At 38.7% G+C, this 20,437-nt stretch overlaps 1 protein-coding gene across 5 annotated transcripts in view; it reads left to right on the forward strand.

The window, feature by feature from the left end:
- The window catches only part of KLHL32 (kelch like family member 32), a 130,395-nt gene that overhangs the window by 89,164 nt on the left and 20,794 nt on the right, over positions 1-20,437 (forward strand). For all 5 annotated transcript variants that reach the window (XM_049817648.1, XM_049817647.1, XM_049817649.1 and 2 more), the window contains one exon: positions 1,707-1,922. In XM_049817648.1, the coding sequence (XP_049673605.1) occupies positions 1,707-1,922 (216 nt within the window). The remainder of the gene's footprint in view (positions 1-1,706; positions 1,923-20,437) is intronic.

A 20,437-nucleotide genomic window follows, 5' to 3' on the forward strand; every position in this document is an offset into this window, starting at 1 on the left:
GGTACCATCTGTGATCTGCAGATATTAAATCACTGAGCAAGCACACAGACCAGATACCTCTCATGTAAAATTCATTCCGTTCTCTTTCTTTCTGCAATTGGGGAGGATTTATCCTTACCTCCTCTATGTTAGCGTGAAGAGGAATTGACACTAGAATATCTGTGGCTTTTGGGATGATGGCTGTTAGTGCTTGTTCTGACAACATGGAGAACTTTTCTTTGTTCTTCCAAGAAAACAATGTGAAACTCGTATGCGGCAGTTTAAGTAGATAATGGATAGGATTTATCTTTAACGTACAACTCTGCCAGGGAAGGTGCGCCGTTCAGACTGGGAGATTATGTAACAAGCAGGAGCCTCCACAGGAATTTGCTTCAGTTTCCTCCAGTACTGACTCCTCTAAGCAGGTGAAAAAAATTCTTTCTCCACTCTCCATTGCATATGCATAAACAGCTCCACAGTCATTGGGACAGCCACCCAATTCACACGTTCAAGATGTAGTCCATAAAACATTCCAAAAAAACCCCTCTTCGCACTTTCCCATCTTCCCTGTTGCTCTGCTCTATCTGCCAGCCGTGCAGCTCATTTGACATTTACAAGATTTCTTGTCAGTTTCATTTGGTGCTGCCATTCCATCCAGCAGAGCAGTGAAAGTGAAATTGACTTAATTTAGTCTGTTTCTCTTTCCTGCTCTAGTCCCTATGTTAACTAACCAGCAAAGTGAAACTGACAAGACTTCTTGTCATTTTCACACATGGAGCTGGTCAAGGAGAAGGCAGCTGATAGGGAGCAATGCGGTAAATTGGAAGATGAAAACCAGGATTGCGGAGGGGAGAGGAAGGGAGGTGAGAGCATACAGCAAGAACAGAGAAAACGGGTAAACATGCTTATTTCCCAGACATCCTGGGTGCTTTTCGCTAATATGGATGAATTCTTGGCCTCTCCCCTGAAGGGAGCAGTATGGTCTAGAATAGCACTAGTTGGCTAATTTACAAGGGATGCCAAGATGAAAACGTTAGCCTGTAAATATAGGTTATCTGTTACCAGGATGTAAAAAAACTTCCTGCCCTGAGTTACTGTAGCTTTTGGCTCTGCAGATTTTCTCCCCCTTCTTCTAGCAGCAGAAGGAATATGAGGCCAACATCCATTATAGGTTGATATCAGTGATTGGGGAAAAAAGGGTCTATTTGTTCATTGAAGATAAATTTATATGTAATAAAATGTAGCTCAGCATCTCATATTTTGTGAGGTTTCATGGAACTAAAAGTTGTACTACACAGGTGCTCTAGCTCAATCAAAACAGTAAATAATGAACAAACAATTGCTTTGTAACAAACCGTTGTAGTTAACATGCTTTTTTTTTTTTTTAATTCACTTGTTAACTCCTGTGAGCTCTTGTTATACAGTGTAAATCATGCTGGTTTATTATATTATATACAAATCCGTATTTCTTACAGATGCTTTATGCATATATAACCTTAGCAGTTGCAATATAAATTAGTACTATCATATATATTTGCATATGTACTGGTAACATTTACACATACATTTTGAATGAGGCTGTGTTAATTAATTTCCAGTTACATTGCCTTCCTTCTCCACAGCTCCAAAAGAACAACCTTTTTTCATTATCTGAGACTTGTGGGGTTTTTTTGTTCTCTGTTTGGGGTTTTTTTCTGAGACATATTTTGTTTGTTTCGCTTGTTTAGGAATTAAATAGTTTTAATTACTTGGACCTGTATAAGCTTGCGGACCTCTTCAACCTCACTTTGTTGGAGAATGCAGTGGTTGACTTCTTAGTAAAACATCTCTCTGAGCTATTGAAGAGTCATCCTGAAGAAGTTCTCGCACTCCCATACTGTCTCCTTCGAGAGGTTTTTAAAAGTGATAGACTCACTTCACTCAGTGAAGAACAAATCTGGCAGGTAAGGAGTTGGGTGAACAAGCAAATGTGTGATACTCTATAAACCATAGCAGTAATCTGTTGTTTTGAAACCCTGGAGCAATCTCGAGGGAGAATAAGCACTTGAGCAAAAACTGTGAGTAACAACTAAGGGAAAATTTTAAATGAAATTCAAAAAATGTTGTGTTGTGTTAATGCAATTAGTTTGTTTGAAAAAGAAATTTGTCTTAATGCTTAACTTGTGTTATTCAGATATAGCCAGAGATTTTCTTTGAGATCTAACTCTGATCATGGGAAGAGATCGCTGATGCATTCAACTCAATTATCATTGCCTCTGGTGAGGTTAATGCCACAAGTCTGGTGGCAAACCTGCTTCTGTAGTCTCTCCCATTCACTTCAGACAAACTTAGCTGTGTAACTTCAAAAGTCATTTAAATTGTTTAGGCCACCACAGCTGACTTTGCCTGAAGCAAATTAGAGAATCATCACACAGGCTGCTCTGTTCAGAGATGAGTGGAGGCTTTAGTGGAAGGTTTGCAGCAAGAAGCTGAAGATGGTGATCATTTCCTTTAAAAAAGCTGGATCTAGAAAAGGGCCAAGGTTGCTAGCCATAGTATATAAGCAAGATAAAACCATTATGTTGTGACCTCTAGTGTGTGTGTGGAGGGGAAACCTAATATGAAAAAAACACGTAGCCTGTAAAGAGAAACACAAAAACTAAACCAAAATCTATCCTTAGAAACATTCCCATCATATGTCTGTAAAAACTGCAATTCATGATATAGTAGTGGAAGGAAATGTCTATAATGTTGGTTACCCAAACGCTTCTTTCTGTTTCCTTTTTGCTGTCATGTTTTATAGAGGAAAGTATTTCAGGGTGTTTCAAGGTAGAATATAACTTACTTGAAAGAAACTTGTGCTTTCTTTTTAGGAAGTGGGTCAATATTGATCCAACAGAGAAGACTGAGAGTCAGAAGACCTATTTATATTTCAATCCCTGTTATTTATCCACTTATCTTTTGGATTATTCTAAGCAAATAATTTCTTTTATATACCATCGTTTTCTCAAAGTGTAAAATGTGTGTTCCTCTGTGGGGCCCTTCATGTTCTGTGGAGGAATAACGCCACGCTGGAACAAAATATTTATTCTTAAGAAATAAAAATGTCTAGTTAAGCTCTTCAAACCACAAAGACAGTATGCAAATGTAACTTAATCTTTCAGGCTGGTAACTGGCATATTTGTTTCCAAAACTTTAAAGCTTTAGGTTATTGAGTATTTTACAGAGATGTTATTTTCTGCAAATACTAATAAAAAGTTAGACTCTTTCCTGTCCTAGTCTCCGGAGGAAGTCTGTACAACAAGACCTGCAGCACACTACCCATGATGGTGGGTTTGGTTTGGTTTTTTAAGGCACGATACTCTGGACTCCTAGCCCATATTCTCTTTATCAGAAAAGGTTTTGATGTACAAGTTCGTATATGGGGCATGACTGATTGGCCGGTTGGGTTTTATCATAATTTCTCTGCAGGGTCATTGGAATCTCCTAGCTACATGCTTGGGTATACTTTTGCTAGAAAAGTTGCTGCAGAAAGCCATACAAATGCCAGCTCAGTAATAAGAAAGCGTATCCAGAGTAATATGCCCTCTGCAACCTGCTGAAACAAAGTTTGGGGAGTTCTTAAATCTTGTGTCATTGTCCTGTCTTGCAGTAAGAACTCAGAAATAATTTTCTTAATTGTGTGCAGTCCGGTCAATGAACACTTTATGAGGCAAATATGACAAAGATTCTGTTTCTGTTGCAGGGTCATACTGGGGAGAGATACTTATAGGTAATATGCTGTTTTCTGAGTGACAACAAACTCCACACTGTCCATTTAAGTGTTATCATAATTGCCTCTCTAAAGGTTACTAATGCTGTTCCGATGAATTTTTTTTAAACTAGTTTTCCGCTGCAGGCAAAACGTGTGTGTGTCTTTTTAATTCAGTTTGTATAACCAGGAATAAATATATATTTATAAATATTCCAGGTCCCCAGAATTAATTAAAAGACACGCATAAATATTTACCAATTTAGGCATTCGGAGGGCAATAAGAAACTGGTTTTTTGCTTTATCTTAGTAAATAAGTAATTCCCTCATAGTCAACCCAATAGAAGAAAATCAAATCAGACCAGCTATATTGCCTCAAGTGTAGTTAAGTTCATCATTTTTGCTAAGGTTATAGTGGTAATGCAATATACCATGGAAGAATCTAATATTCAGCCCAGGGTGAAGATTGGGTATGCCAGAGGATTAGTGTCAGGGTGCTTTATAGAAGTGAAACTTGATGGACAGGCTGGAGACAGATCTACAGAATCTCATTAAATTGCTGAATTGTTCATTACTGAGCACTCTCACTGTAATAAAGTGCTCATTGACTTTGACAAATCCCCATCCCATGTCTTAAGGAAGAACAGCAAAGCAAGAGGTGTTGGGGAAGCTGGAGGAAATTGGCACAAAGTGGGGCAGATAATAGAAAAGCTGATGGGGGGATGCTACTGTTTGATTTGTCTGTCTTACCTGTGACTAGTGTGGCCTCCTGCACACATACATGTATGCGTGCTATAGTGATATGAATTCAGCATGTCCCCAAGGCACCTTTACTGGTAGGGCTTCCATGAAGCCCTAAGCACAAATTAAAGCTTCCCTCAGAGAACCTCTGGAAAGGGTGCCACTGTCTGCAGAGCACAGTTATTTTCACTAGTTTAAATTCCCAATGTCCACTGGGCGATTCGATCCTAATGCACATAAAGATTAAGGCAGTTATTTTAATGCATCAAAATGTGTACACAGTGATGCTTGAATGTGATTTGAACTGAAGTGACTGTAGCTCATATCTGGCACGTTTTGGATTTTTGTTAGACTACCAATTCATGATTGCCCTATTTTAGTGAATATGGTGAAATATAACCTTGAAAAAACCAAGTTTGAGAAAGTTAAACAGTAATATTAATGTCAGTATACTAGGATGTGGATTAATGTAGAGTACTACAGTAATTCCTGTTGATTCTTTCAGAAAGAAAAATGTGACTTCCAAACCAGGGTGAAGTGGACGAACAAAGTGGTTCATTCTTTCTTCTAACTCTTAAAATCTTACAAAACTCTTTGGCTTGATGTATGTGTCTTAATTTTAGCAGAGACAATAGACAAGGAATATAATGAGGTGTTTCTTAAATAAACAACAAAAAGAGAGCCCACCAGAAAACCTCTGTAGGCTGTGAAAATTGGAGCAATTTACTAGTCTCCATCATTAGAGGTTTTTTAGCTAGGCTAAGCTGGTAACAATGATTATTAGTTGACATTTGCATAGGATTTGTTTGCATATTGAGTTTTTACATTTTACTAGCATGTGAGATTATGAAATATGATTTTGTATGTATGAAATACATGATTTGTCAGCTGCTTTAAAATGTGAGTAAACTTAAAGCAGTGACATGGAAGAAAAGATTAAACAAAATAATGAAGAAAACCAAGGAACAACTGTGAAGAAGTTGGAGGGGGAAAAAAAAGCAAATTCTTTGGTATTTTTCTTCTTCATCATGAGCTGTATGGAATGCTTTTTTTCACAGGAAATGGTCATGACGAGGACATAAACGTCTAGTTTATCATGAAGTGAAAAGTGAATCTTTTCATAATTGACCATTATTGGAAAGGCTCATTGGCTCTACTTTAAGGAAGCAGATGAATTCTTTCCCTTGATAATTGAAAGGTAACCAACCCTGTAAGACAGAATGTGTTCTCAGAGAAATCTAGCAGTAGAGGCCTTCTTGTTGGAACCTTAGCAAGTAGAAAGCAAGCCAAAGATTTAAGTAAAAAATCGATGGTAGCCTTAGTTGTAATATACTTATGCCTTACCATGTTTGTTATTAAAACCTTCACTGTCATAAGGCTTAACTGTTCATATTTCAAGGATCATACTAATAGTTACAGATAGAAATATCTACTAGATCATTCTGTCTCCCAGCAGTACATTGGTCAAAAGATACTGTATTAAATACTGCGCTTGATCAAAGGTGAACTCTCGAATCACGTTTGGCAAAAAACCTTAACATGAGATCAGTATAGATTAGTTTCTTCCTTCTCTGCTACTGGCTAAGTACATTGTTAAAGGATATATATTTTTTTTAAGCAGCTAACATTAAAAATAGATCAATTTTAGTATTTGCCAATACTTCCTCTGGTGTTAAGGTTAGGAGTTTTTTCGTGGTGTTTTACTTTGCTATGCGACTCAGTTTCTTGGCAATCAACTGATAAGCAAGCAATCCAGGAAAAATTGGTAGCTAAAACTGCATGAGTAGTTTATTTAGCTAAAAAGCACACAACTATGTTGTGTCTTTTCCAGAGCTGGGCTCCCAAGATGTTCTAGCCCTGTTAACTTGCTTGTGTGCAACATGTGAACTTGTGTTCTAAAGTAGATGGTTCCACATACAAAAGTGTAGCACTAGTTATTCCTTTTGTTACTGTGGACGTGATGTGCCAAATCAGTCTTTGGTCTCTGTATTAGAGAAGCGTCTTTGCTTAAATAAGTAGAAAAATAAGAGACAGGAAGACTACAGTGTTACAGGTCAATATGAGTTGTTAAGCATCTATTTTATAAAAATAATAAATGTATAAATCCAATTTTCTTATTACAGTCCTGTTTATCCTTTTCTAAGGAAGAGAAAACTGCCGTATTTTCAACTGCCTTTTCTTATACTTGAGCTCCATATTGAATATCCTGGTGGCATTTGTGGAGGGCCAAAAGTATTCTCCAGCAGAAATCCCACAGAGTTCAGTACTGTAGGAAATTTTGTAGTGTACACATTATAGCAGGCCATTATGATAGAACAGTTCTCTGCTGAAGACAGGCCCACAGACATCTTCCATACATCTCCAGTGATGCCTGCATTTTCCTATGCAGAACAGCAGTTTCTAAAGTGGGTTGTCATGTTCCAGTACAAGCTTGCCGTTCCTTCAGTGCAGTACTTGATTTTTTTTTTTCTGTCAATCTTTTGATTTAACAGAACAATTTTTAATATGGAGAGAGCAAAATTCATGTTTCTCAGGGGTATATATATGTTTTGATGAAATGTGGACTAAGTGCCTTGCTAAATGTGAACTTAAGTTTTACTGCAAAACAAGTAACGACATAAAATAGTAAGTGAAGGAAAGCATCTCAGTAATCAACATTGTGTTTAAACAGCATATTAGCCTTTCACTGTTCAAGAAATAAGCTTAAGTGCTCTCTTGGGCAATAAGTGAAATCATGTCTGGTGGTCTAATGCTTGTCCCTAGTGAGTATTTACCCTAAGTAGAAAACCACCACACTAAAATGTGGCTGTCAGTCTCTCATCAGGAGAGGCATAGGAGAGAAAAAAAGGAGTTTGATGCATATCAAGGCCGAGGTGAATTGGTGAGGCTATATGGGAAAATTAGCATATTTCCCATGTGTGTTTTGCTGTGTTTTCACCCCCTTTTTAGTACTCTTTTCGTGAATAGTCTATATAAAAGTGCCAAAGAGCCACCCTTGAATCCCAGTATCCACTGTGCTGGATCTGTCATGGTTGTACTGTGTATCATGACTAGCTGCAAGCAAGATTACATAGTTATCCTCAAATAAAAATAGTGTGAAAACATAGCCTATCATAGGATGTATGTTTCCTTTTCCTAAGGCTAATCCTCATAATCACAGGTATCTCAGCTGAATTGACTGGGTGCAATGGTAATATTCCTTACAGCCTCTCCAGACTGTGTGGGATTCATTTTTCTAAACATAGGCACGTGCAGCGTTTTTATATATAGGCCAAGCTGGCAGTTGTGGCACAGCATCTGCAAGGAGATCAGTGTCTACTGGAGCTGCAGACTAGAGAGGGTTCCTGCAGGCTACAGTGGATTGAGGCAGTGGATGGAGGCAGCTGAATCTCATGCTCTGCTCTGCTGATGTGCTCGGGTCACACACGTTTTACTTGATATAACTTCTGCATCATTTGTAATAGTAATGGCATTTTGGCTTGCAGTGAAAATGAATGCTGCCCCTGTTGGCACTGTCCCCTTACTTTATGAAACACCTTCTCCCTTTGCCTGCCGTAGCTTAAATGTAATGGGCTCTTAATCTTGTCCTTTACAGTAACATTCTGCGAACTTTATATATGCTTTTTTCTGAACTTTTGAAAGTTTCTACCTGTTATTTTTTTGAATCTTAGCCAACCTTGTTACTGTTATTTATAAAGAATAGCAGTATAGAAAGGGATTTTCTATATTAAAACTAGGTTTTTTGTTAGGAGCAACTGTGTGTTCTTCTAATTTTATTTTTGATACATGTCAGTTCCAATCAGAAAACTTGATTATTTTGCTGCTATTGCTGTGAGCAATAGAGCATTACTGGAGGGCATTACTTTTGCCTCAGTGTCCTACAGTAATATTGTCTCACCTTATTTATCCCAGATATACTTCAGAACTGCACAGGGCATCACACCAGTATTTAGGAAGGCTGCTGTGCCCACAGCTTTTCAATTTAGGTCACTTCTTCAGCTAAGTAATGGTTGTGTGTTTTGATTTGGAAAGCCAGAAGAGGACACCAAGGTGGGCCCACAGCAAGAGTGCTTCTGTGATCTTGCATTCTGCATTTGAATGAGTCTTATGGAGGGGTTTGTGTTGACTGTTATGCTCTTCGTGGCAGTGATCTATTGGAGGTTAACTGAACTATAATTCTATTAATACACAGGTATATAGTTACATAAAAGAAAGTTTCTCTGGCTGTTGTGAAAGCCAGGCGTGGTTGGAAATACACACTGCTTTCATTTTTAAGTTAAAGAAAAGAACATAAATAAAGTTTAAAACCAGCAGATACCATGTATGATCAAATGAGGCAGTCTGTTGTTACTATCTTAGTTAATGCCTTCCATTGAGACACAAATGTTAGTTTAAGCTTGTTGAAAAATGATAGAAAATGGGAAGCTCTTTTGAGAATTCCCAGCTCCATATTTCAGTAAGTTTTCCTTTGGGAGCTGGTAGAAGCATTACTTCTATTTGTAATTATGGAGCCAAAGAAGATGGAGAAAGAAAATTGCTTTCCAGGTTATCTAAAACCATACAAATTGTCATCAATGTGTTAAGGTAGCCAGAATCCAATTTTGGGGTTAAGTACCTAAACTAAGTGTGTAAAGTTAGATGAAGTAAATTTGCACTCGTATGTCTAGACCTGCTGTTAAGTAGGTTAGTTCAGCATGACTGCTGACATCTGGCTAACTCTTGTCCCTTGCTATCACTCCTGCCCCAGGACCAGGACACTAGTGGCTCCAGGATAGTGAGGAGGCAAGGAGATGGAAAAGCAGTAGCACTCCTTGCTTACTCCAACAGGGAGACCCTTGGCAGCTTCTAGATGTGCGAGTGGGCTGCAGAGCTGGGGGTTTCATTGCCTTATGACAAAGGGGTCCTTATACTCCTTAGATCACCTTGGGCTCCCTCGTGCCAGGAAGAAATGGAAGAAATTACAATAAATACATCTGTCAAAAAGATCTTAAGAAGCGCCACTGTAAAGCGGCTTCCAATCTAGAGGTGTATGTGGGATAATAATGACAGATGGAAAGATCACAGTCTCCGACATAAGAATCTGTGCTGAAAAGCTTTCAGACTGCTCCTTTAGGGTAGACCCTATTTTAGTGTTCATGTGAAACCGTATAGGTCTGAATTCTATGATGTTCACCTTTTAGCAGTTGCAGCTGTCTCAGTTTGCTTCACATGTGATTTAGTTGGTTTAAATAATAAATTTGTTTGTTTTAGTCTTGTAGTAAGGAAGTTCTGACATTCCCAATTCATGAGATATGTTTGGGATCTTAAAAGCATTTACAAATGTGGCTCTCGGTGTTTAAGTCACTTTTGAAAAGAAATAACATTCTTAGGACAGTTGGTTGATTTTGAAAAATTAACTCATCACTTAAAAATAATACGAGTCCTGCATTAATCTGAAGCCTATCATGTGGGGATTAGATCAAAGTCAATAAAATTGACATCATTGAGAAGAAGTGATTTGATTAAACAAGGGAAACTATTCTCAAAAAAGCTGAGTGAGCTTCTGCTAGTGTGCTTCCTTGTTGGTTTTGTATTTAAAAAAGAAATGGGGAAAAAATATCCCCTTGTGAAAAATCAGCCAAAAGAAATACCAGCTCCTAAAATACCTACATAACTTTGTTGTTGTCATGGTGTCCTCTGAGGCACATTCTTCATGGGACTTGAGAAAGCAGAAGTAAACTGTCTGCTGACAGGAAAAGGCCTAAATGTTCCCACAGTTAATATTAGTGGGCCTGTCCATATCAAAATGAGGTTCTAGCAGTGCTTCAGAGTTGAAAAATCAGGTTTACTAATGCGTAACATGGACTTCAGTGGCTAATGTTTGATAACTGTGGGGGTGAAGTAGCTGGGAGAAAGCTATGACACCCAGAAGGGTAAGCTGACACTGTCCTTGTCAAAGGGCTTATTTGGCTCATTAAAATAGTAAAGCAGAACAAAATAGAAATAAAGTTCTTGTGAAGGTGCTGCTGATATCACTCATTTTTAAAAAAATAAATAAAACCACCGGGTGATTTCACTTTGAAAAATTGACCTTGGTGATTTTGTAGTAACATGGCATGCTGAGAGCATACATATATACAAACCTGTTAAGGAGAGTATGTGCTTTGATGTACATTTTTGTGTGTGACCGAAGATATTAATGACATACAAGTCCTGCATAGCTGTTGTCAGGATTATTATAGAAAATGATACGTTTTTATGTGACTTGTTGGATTTGCTTATTAAATCTGTCGAAAATTATACCCTAACAATAGGGAAGAAAGGAATAGGAATCTTTTTACCTTCAAGAACCATTAGACTAATTTTCACAGAGCTGAATTGCGTTTTTATAGAATTTTGTTGATTTTGTGCCTATTTCATTGTCTAAACAATTTTTACTGGTGAACGCTTGTAGATTCCTGTCTCCGCAGAGAACCTCTGTATTCTAAAATGTATTTCAGAGGGAAAAATAATGAGAGGAATAGCAATAAAAACAATGTGTATTGGGTGATGAAAGATTGTCATTTCCGCTTATAATTATGTATCAGCAACTTATTTTAGTGCTAAATGTGGCTCTGTATAAAGTTTCAGTGCATTTGATGTTTCCTCTAAAAATAAAAATGAGCAATTCTACATTTTGAAATAATGGCTGCTGGCTGCAGGAGGTCCTCTTCTTCCACCTCCTGTGTGCTCTGTCCTCACTCTGTTTGAGTAAAGAGAAATGCTATCATAAACTTTGCTCCTTCAACTGAAATCAAATCACAGTTAAGAGCCCTAGTTAGACAGCTGTGTTTGTGAAGAGATATGTTCATTGCAACTTCAGAAAAATTTACCAGAGATAAAGCACCTAGCAATGTTGGTTTTCCATCACAACAAATGATGGAGGGTCCAAACTCTTAAGCATTTTGTGATGCGTTAGAAAATGGATGGCAAGAAGCTGTTCCCTCAGAGCTTCTTGCCATTTGATCCAGCTATTAAAGAAGGGCAGATCTATTAGGCTTCATAGGTTTTAGGAACCTGTGAAGCTACATTTTAGGAATGTTTATGATGGCGTGGAACTTGCTTGTCACTTCTCACTGTCTATGGCTGGACCTGTTTGAAAGGAAAACGTGAGGTTCTCTGTCCAGATGCCACATTTTGGATTTGGTTTTGTTGCTTTGCTTTGCTTTGTTCTGGATAGATTGTCACCCTCCACACTTCTTTCTGATGATCCTGTTAAAACAAAATTTACTTTGATTGCAGGAGTAGAGCCTTTCCAGTGTGATCAATCCCAGCTCATTTATTTTAGTTGTGTACACTCCCAGGTGTGATAGTCATTGCAGTGCACAGGAAAATAGAGTGGTTGTCAGTAGCAGGGTAGCTGTAAAGTCTGTTGCAACAGGGACTACACACTAGTTCATACGGGTTTTAAATACACAATGGTACATATGGAGTGTTATTGCTTGGGTTTGCACTGGATCTTGCTTGTCCTTCTGTCATAGCGTAAGAATGAGTTAGATGGAAGAAGCACATTTGTAGGTCTGCCTTTGTAGAGAAGCTCCAAATTACTCTGAAGGAAACTACTCCATGGTTTGAGGACTTGATCACACAAGAACAGAGTTCTCTTGAAGCACTCTATGGGATAGTTTTGTCTTTGCTGCTCCAAGAAGGTTAAGAAAAAATGTAGTGTTTTATTGTCTGCATGGAGGTGTACTTTTCAGCAAAAATATCTCAAATACTTTTGTCAGATGATATTTAGGGATCCATTTTGTTCTCAGTTTCAGATACCTGCATCTTACCAGGCTTCATTCTGTGGCATGGAGCACAAAAACCCCACTACCAAAATCCTGTGGAAACAAAGAGACTCGGCTGTGGACAGCTTGAGTGCACAGAAGACTTTGATTACGTGTCAGCTGTACCATTGCTGTCTCCTGTCATATCACTTAATTTTTCTCTCTCTTAGTTCCCATGTTGGGAAAATGGTTGAAATGTACACTTCTCAGAGAAGCTTGAGTTTTACTGCTTATAAATTGCTTTCAGATACTTGGAAGGAAAGTGCTATATAATTTTGAAGTTCAGATTCCCCAGAAGGTGTAAAATGGCAAACCTCCATGAGCTGTGATAATTTACAACAGCTGAGAGTTTACCTTCTGTCTCTACCTTACTTCACTTTGAGCTCGAGTAGATGAAAAGTTTAGTTTTTCCATTATAGCAATTCTTTGTTTTAATATAATATGATTCATTACCATATATAATGTTATATATTAATGTAGTTCAGCTAGCCTTTTGTAAAGCTGATTTTTGATCATAGTTATTGCAGGTCTAAAAAGCTGAAATATTTTTAGTGAGGTTAGTCAATGTCTTCTAGGTAGGCTTCTGTCTAGTCTCATTTCCAGTAAATATAAGAAGTGGGAAAATAAATGCATCGGATAAAGTGTGTTTAAAAAAAAAAAAAAAAAAGTGAATACAATTTGAAAAGTGAACATTTTATTCTTGTTATTATAAAACTGACATTTTTTTCTATGTGTTTCATAGGAAACACATACATAAAAAATGAAACTAACAGTAGCTCTTTCACAACCTTTTTGATAAAATAATGTCCCTTTTGGGAAGGCCAGTATCATTATGTAGCACTAGGGAGGGAGGAAGGAAGCTTGCGGTAAAGCACTGGAATGAGAATGCAAGGGACTCTATTGGGTTGGTGGAGAGTTTATCTTTGGTATGAAGAATTCCTGCCTTCCTCACAAGGATGTTGTGTGGAAAGGTTTATTAAAAGTTTCTGAGATGGAAATACAGCTGTGAAACTTGTTACTAACGGAGCTGTTTAATTATGACTAAGAAACCTACCAAAGACATGTAGGTTACGTATCCCCATGTACCTGTTGAAGACTGTGCAGTACAATATTTTTGTCTAGCAGCCCTGTGAGGAAATCGGGCAACTGGTGGTTGATGCTTTACAGATTAAATGCTTTAAGGTGATAGATCTTATCAGCACTTGAGAAAAATTGAGGAGTATTTTTAATACATTGTGATTGACTTTAATGCCATTAATTTTGATAAATGTTTGCTATTAGTACAACAGCATTGTGTACCTCTACTTTAATCACCGTATAATGTCATGAAAGGCATCATTTGTGCTGCTAGAGAGACTTTGGCCAACAACTCTGCTGCCTGTTATTCAGTGCTGAAAGATCAAAATCAAATTTCTCTGTCTCGGATAGTGGCTTACAGACTGTAGGGCTGGTGTTCTGAAAGTTGCAGGTTGTCATCTTGACATCATGTAGATCCCAAAGCAGCAAAACTCCAACCGAGAGGTATAGCACTTCTTATTTAGCAGACCAAGAGCTTCCTAAAGTAGTACTCTGGACAAATCCACTGCAACTTTTGCAGAGGCTGATAAGAGGTCAGGGGGACATACACTAACAAGTGCTTTCGCTTTCCAGATCTAATGAACCTTGGGGTACTCTAATCATCCGTTTGGGCCATGTATTTCCCAAAGTCATAACTCATATTTGGCTTCCCTCTCTATTGCCTGAGCCTACTGTCTGATCCCTCAGTCCTCCAAACCCCGGCTGTCTGTGAAGCTTTGGGTCTGTGACTGGATGGCAGTGATTACGGTTGAGTCTGGAAGGATACATGTTTTGTCTTTCCTGCCAGCTGTGCTCTCAGACTCCAGTCTGGGAATGCACTTCAGGGGCCCCCTTCTACACAAAGCTGGTGCCACTACTGAAGCAGGGGTCTAGCACTAGTGTGGGGATGGCTGAGTAGGAGTTGGGGACAAATAGTAGAATGACAGTGTCTTTGAATATGTCGTGTGATCCTCGTGGTGGGGAAATGTGAATGTGAGACTGCTATTTGTGCAGGGAGAACCATGTTTGCTTCTGAGCCTTCTCTCTGCTCCATCCAGCAAAGTATGTGGTAGCAGCTTCCCAAGCTGTTATTTCCCTTCTTCACTGGCATGTTAGGAATGTTTTGGGGTCATTCCCAAGAGTTCACTAAATCTGTATGTATATTGTAAACGGTGTCTTTATACTTGGAAAAGGTTGGGTCTTCTAATATTTGAAACAAGAGGAAAGGTGAAACAGCTGTCAACTGAGTGGAAGCACTGTGGGGGGGAAGTACTTGCCAAATCACTGGCAGACTGGGCAACTTTTGTCATGCTGCTTTTATCTAAGACTTGGAGCTAAGAGAGCTTCCTTAATTGGGCTGAGTTGGAGCTTTCATGCTACCTGAGGATAGTAAGACTTTCCTCACTGTACAAAGAAAGAGCACCAGAGAGCCTTGTCCTTTCAGCTTGCTTACATCAACAGTAGACTTCAATAAATTAAACAGGAACAAGTGAAAATGGCATCCTCTGTGTCAGCAAGGATGTGCAAGCCTGTTCACAGCTGCTTCAGCTGAGGGCACTTGTGTGTTTTCCACTCAGATGAATATTCTGCTTACAGCCCCAAACGTTTAAGGAATTAAAACTTCCATTCTGTAGTGTGAGGAAAAGGTACAGGAAACAAAATTTCTTAAAAGCCTTTCATGTTGGGATCAGCCTTCTCTATCTACTGCCCCTTCAGGCAAATATTACTTTGCTTCTAAGCTGCTTTTTTGTTTTGGTATGCTGACCTGAACACTGGTGTGCGTTTTGTGATGCTTGGCAGACTAGAGAACATCTGATGATGACTAGGATCACAGAACAGAAGATTTACTGCTCGTCATTTGAAATACTTGCTTCCTTCAGAGGTACAAAGAGGTTCTCTTTATTTACTGCACCTTCCTTACAGTGCCGTTGTCGGGATGGGAACCCACGTGGTTGGAGCTGGGTGAGGCTGGGAGGGGAAGTGAACTGTAGCTGAAGGAAATTTGAATCTTCCATTCTTTCCAAATTTTGCCTAAGCAGCCCACAGTTTTTCTTCCCTCCCCCCCCCATTCATTTGTGACGCACTCTGATTCTGTGCTGATGAGTAAGGTAAGAAACACCTAGTGGGATCAATTAATTTCCCATCCTTTAGAATGTGGGAATGAACAACCTAACCCACCAGAAAACTAAATATTGATGCTGTCAGTGGCATGATAATTGGTCTCTGCTTTCATCTCCAAACAATCCCTTGCTTGGATTCCGTTATTCATTCTAAGAGGAAAAGGGTTATTAATGCAGTGTTCTTTAATTTTTTTTTTCTTTTTTGTGTGTATGTGTGAGAGAGAACAGGAGAGCAATAATGGAATAAATATATTGGCTATGAGAAAACATTTGCAAGAGATCCTTGCCCATTTTTTTTAATCTTCTCTTATCATGAAGAATGTAAGCCGTGATAAATTGTTCTGCTAATCAAACATCACTGAAAGGTTAGGTCATTGGAAGTCTTTAGTCATTTTGTGCTTTTCAAGAGTGAATTTGTTAAAATTATGCTGAATACCCACTTAAAGCCTGGGCTGAAAACCCTACCTGTGTTTTATAACTCAGCACTGTCAGAACTCATAATAAGTCAAACATTCTTTCAGAGGTACTCATAAGGGAGAAAAAACCCTGTAAATTTAAGAGTAATTTCAGATTGTAAATGAAAAAGAGAGGCACGACTGTTCATTTGCACCAATCATGCCTTCCTTTCATCTGCTCTGATTAGGCCTGGTGCGGTTTCATCAAACTACTCCATCACTGAGCTGTCACTCCAGTCGTCTGTTGATTGAAAACAATCAGGGCTCTGATGGCACAATTATTCTGACCCTTTAACTAGAGGCTGCTGTGATAATGAAAGGTTGATTATGATAGTTTGTGCCTCTTTCAGTTTGCCAAGAAGGTTAATTTGGGCATCAGACGGATGTTTAATGGGCGCTTGCTGGCTACACTGAGGTAAATGAGAACGTGCAGTCTTCGATATTGCACGGATATAGTTTGGCTGTCAATCATTGTCATTTTGAGTTTGTGCCTCACACTCTGGAAATCACATTTTATTTTTTCCTTGGGATTTAATTTATTCTGTGCCCTGAGGAAGTTCTTTCACTCTGTGACCTTCACAGTAGCTTTCTCTGTCTTTTTTCCCCTTCCCTCAAATGGAGCCCAAAGGCATAATACATCTAGAGGAACATTTTTCTTTCATTTTTCACATTAAAAAAAAAAAAAAAAGAAATTTTAAAATCCCTGTTTATCAATTCACTCTGAACAGAGCAAATGTTTTAATTCTGATTGTAAAATCAGAATGTGCAAATGAAAGTGTGCCTGCTTGCTAACGCAGCGCCACACAGGGGGCTGCTTACGTAGACACACATTTGTAAAACTGACAAACAGGTAATTTTAAAATGCCTCTGTGTAAAGAGGGTGGGGGATGGCACAGCTTTATTTTCACACGCTACACACATATGCCTCAGCTCGGTGCCTTGTAAATATGGTCTCAGTCACTGTACTACAACTTTTTGAGTTGGAAAGTCTCTCTTCAGCGTTCAGGGGCAAAAGCCATTTCATTGCTGATTCAGAGATTATTAATATTTACTGTGTTCAGATTGAGAGAATCCTATGCATAATTTTGTAGTTGTTTGGCTCAAGGTGCAAAAGAAATGCAAATACCTCATAATTTTGATTGTTCTACATGCAGCTCATTACAGTCTTATTTTTATGCACATTTTTAATTCAAAATAAAAAGAAGAAAAAGATTTCTATCTTAAGGCTCTCCTGCATCTAGGCTTGAGCCACTCATTTTCCATGCTGCCCACAACTGTAAGGTAGTACCTGATTGATACGATTGCAAAGAGAGTCTGGAGGCTGTGCTGTGTGGTTAGTTACTAACTTCTAAAAATATTCACATGCAACTCATGACTTTGAAAAAGCGTGTGTGTGTGTTCTTTTTTTCCCAGCAAGAATTCTTCACCCATGTGTTTTTATCCTTAAATGGGTGATACAGACCAATTTAGTTCAGCTTACTTAAATAAAATGCTTAAATGAATATCCTAAACCCTCTGGGTTTTTTCCTTTGTAGTCTCTGGAGAAAGAGAGAGAGAAGACTAATAAGACACTTTAGAGATCCAAATTCAGGCCCTTTTGAAATCCCCACTCATTTTAAAAAGGTGGAGGTTCCTCCATAGCCTTCAGTGGACTTCGTTTCAGAGCTTTACTAAATGTCCTGGTTTATCCATAGATTCCGCTCCTGGACTTGAGATTTGAAGAGCCAGGGTAGTGTTGACGATAGCCAACCGAGACAGTGGTTTTGAGGCAAGAGGTTCCAGTCTGGAGCACCTGAGGCTTGCCAAGTTACATAAAATCCAACAAAAGGCCAAAGCATGTGCAGGTTTACAGCCAAAATATGTATTTCTAGTGTTCTCAAACACTGAACTAGTAAAGTCAAAGGTTTGGTTTTTGATATTCCCTTGGTGCCTTAAAGTGATTGCTGTAGTAACTGTTGCTTTCACGACTCTTCTTGGCTTATCGATCAATAGGAGCAGATGATACAAAGATATTAAACTGATCTTTTTCTGGCTGAAAATTTTTGCCTATGTTAAGCAACAGAAGGACTGCCCAGGTGAGATTTGTGTTGAAAGAAGAGATTTGTGGTTCTTTCCCTTTCCCTGGTATATATTATCATCAGATTGTCAGGCAGAAATCAGATAATTTGTTGAATATATCTGATCTCATTGTTTTGAAACCTTATAAATTTAATGTTTCCTTTTATTTGTTGTTGCTAAACCCCACCCCAAACCTCTGAACTCTTCGTTTTTTCTGCTACTGTCACTTTTTGGCTTCATCTCAGTTATTAGAGACCTTAGATGGTATAAACTAGCATAATTCCTTTGCAGTCTGTAGGGCTACAACATGAATACATCAACTAAAGAGCGGACCAGGAGGACTTTAATGGAGTTCCCATGGCCCCTGCCTCTCACAGAGTGCAGGCTTAGAGGGGCATTTTCTTTCTCAGAACACTGTGGACATAAACTTTCCCTGACGCTGACTTCGTGACTTAAAGTAGTTTCCAAGCGAACCTGGGTCTAATGAGTATGTCAAAGTTTTTGCACGCATAAAATAGCTTAGCTTTTCTGGTTACTAAACTTGCTGTGATGTCAAGTGAAGGTCTGGCGCCTTTCCCAGCAGAGTGGCGTGAGAAGGATCGCAGGGGGACGCTGAATGGGCAAGGCACAGGCACACCGCCTCTCTTGCTTCCTGGGATAGCTGGCAGCCCAGAAGACCAGGTAACTACTTATTGCAGGGTTATTCTCAACAGGAGTGAAACTCTTACATCGGCTTTAACCTCCACTGCCTCTGTGCCCTCTCTGGCTGTGGTATGTATGTAGTACCTACACCATTAACAGCAGGGAGGGAAGGACCATGCTCTGAGGCTCTGGGAAATGGACTGTCGAAGCACCATGCTGAAAGCAGCAGCAGCTGTTGGAAATGCAATGAAATCACAATCCAACATGCAGGTGTGCTTAGATGTACGCTCCAACTGTGCCACAATATATTTTTCATCTTTCCACGTTTTGAGAATGTACTCCATTGGTAAATCAAGTAATGCAACCTTGGAGAAGGAAAATCCTTTGGGTTAAGGCTTTAGAATAAGAGAATTAATCTGGTTTGAAAATCTTGTCCTTCTGAGGGTCTACTTTTGTCATTTACTTAGTTTAGAAGATGAATATGGCAAAATATATTATTTATTAAAGTTGATATAGGCACTAGGCTGTAGCTTCCGTTTCTCACACACTCATACATTAAAATTAATAGAAAAGAAGCTTCTAGCAGTTTAAACAGAATTTGCCTATAGGGCACTAGGAGTAGGAGTCTTTCCTTATTTTTGTAAATTATTTAACAGCGATACAAATATTTTAAACCTCAAAATTGTGAATGGTCTCTTTTTTTTTTTTTGCTTGCTTACTTGTTTGCGTTTTAAACACAGTTGTAATTTCAAGTGCTGTTGGTATTTCCTTAGAGAAGCCTGAACGTCTTTCCTTGCAGTGTCATAAAGCGTATAATGGCTTTGAGTTTATTTTGCTAATACTGATTATAGTTGCTAATCACTACTATCAGAGAGGCTAAAAAATAGGTGCTATAATTAGTGTATAGATGGGGGGAATTTTGGAGTTTCTATGTAGACACCAGATTTCTAAGTCTGGATTAAACAAAAACTGCGTAAAGGTGGTAGAACTTGCGTTGATAAATATACAGATGTTTGCTGATATCTTACATGGAAGTTTGCATTTCTGCCATATGTTCACAAGAGTTATATTTGCCTCCTTTACACTGAAGGAAATTTAGAACTGTATTACAGTCCATCAGTGGCTATTTCTACTATAAGCAAAAGACTTGTTTGGGAACTTAAGTTTCTTTCTTTTGAACTTCTCCAGCCTTCCAATAGCTGCCAAACCATCCAGTGACTAGAATATCTCTTCACCCACACAGATAACTTTATTTTCTTCCATGCCTCCATAGTGCGAGACACCATGTTCTGCTAGAGAGCATGATAACAATGTGTGCTTCATAACAAATGTATAAGTCTAAGGCTCAGTTTATGAGTGTCCCTAAACCCATATGACCTGTTCCATAGCCTTGTATCACAATTTAGGAGTTGCTCCTGTGTTCTATGAATATACATAAAAATACCTACATTTGTAGCTTAAATTCCTAGCAGTTATTTTTAAGGAGTGTCCCAAAGTGAATTTATGGCATTTAAAATGGAGTAACAGTCATTGTTATCAACAGCAAGACAAGGAGATAAAAACATTATAGCTTCTAGCTCTTACGGCTGTTTCTCTGCCTTGGAGTGCCACAGGATACTGTAGTCAAATTCTGCTCAACCGTAGCATGAGTTGATCTGGACAGGAGCTTCTAAACACACTGTGATTCCCAGATCTCAGTTGCCTCCCTAAGATGCAGTAGAGCTTCTCTGCTGATTATCAGATGCCTACAGACCATCCAGGTGATAGAGTGATGTGCAGGGGTTCTTAACCCTGCTTTCTAAATTAATATGGTAAACTGCAGTACTCCACTGCAAACTCACCTCAGAGTCTGGTAAGAGCCAGTAG

This window comes from Accipiter gentilis, chromosome 15, assembly GCF_929443795.1.
Source record: "Accipiter gentilis chromosome 15, bAccGen1.1, whole genome shotgun sequence".
Taxonomy (NCBI): Eukaryota; Metazoa; Chordata; class Aves; order Accipitriformes; family Accipitridae; genus Astur; species Astur gentilis.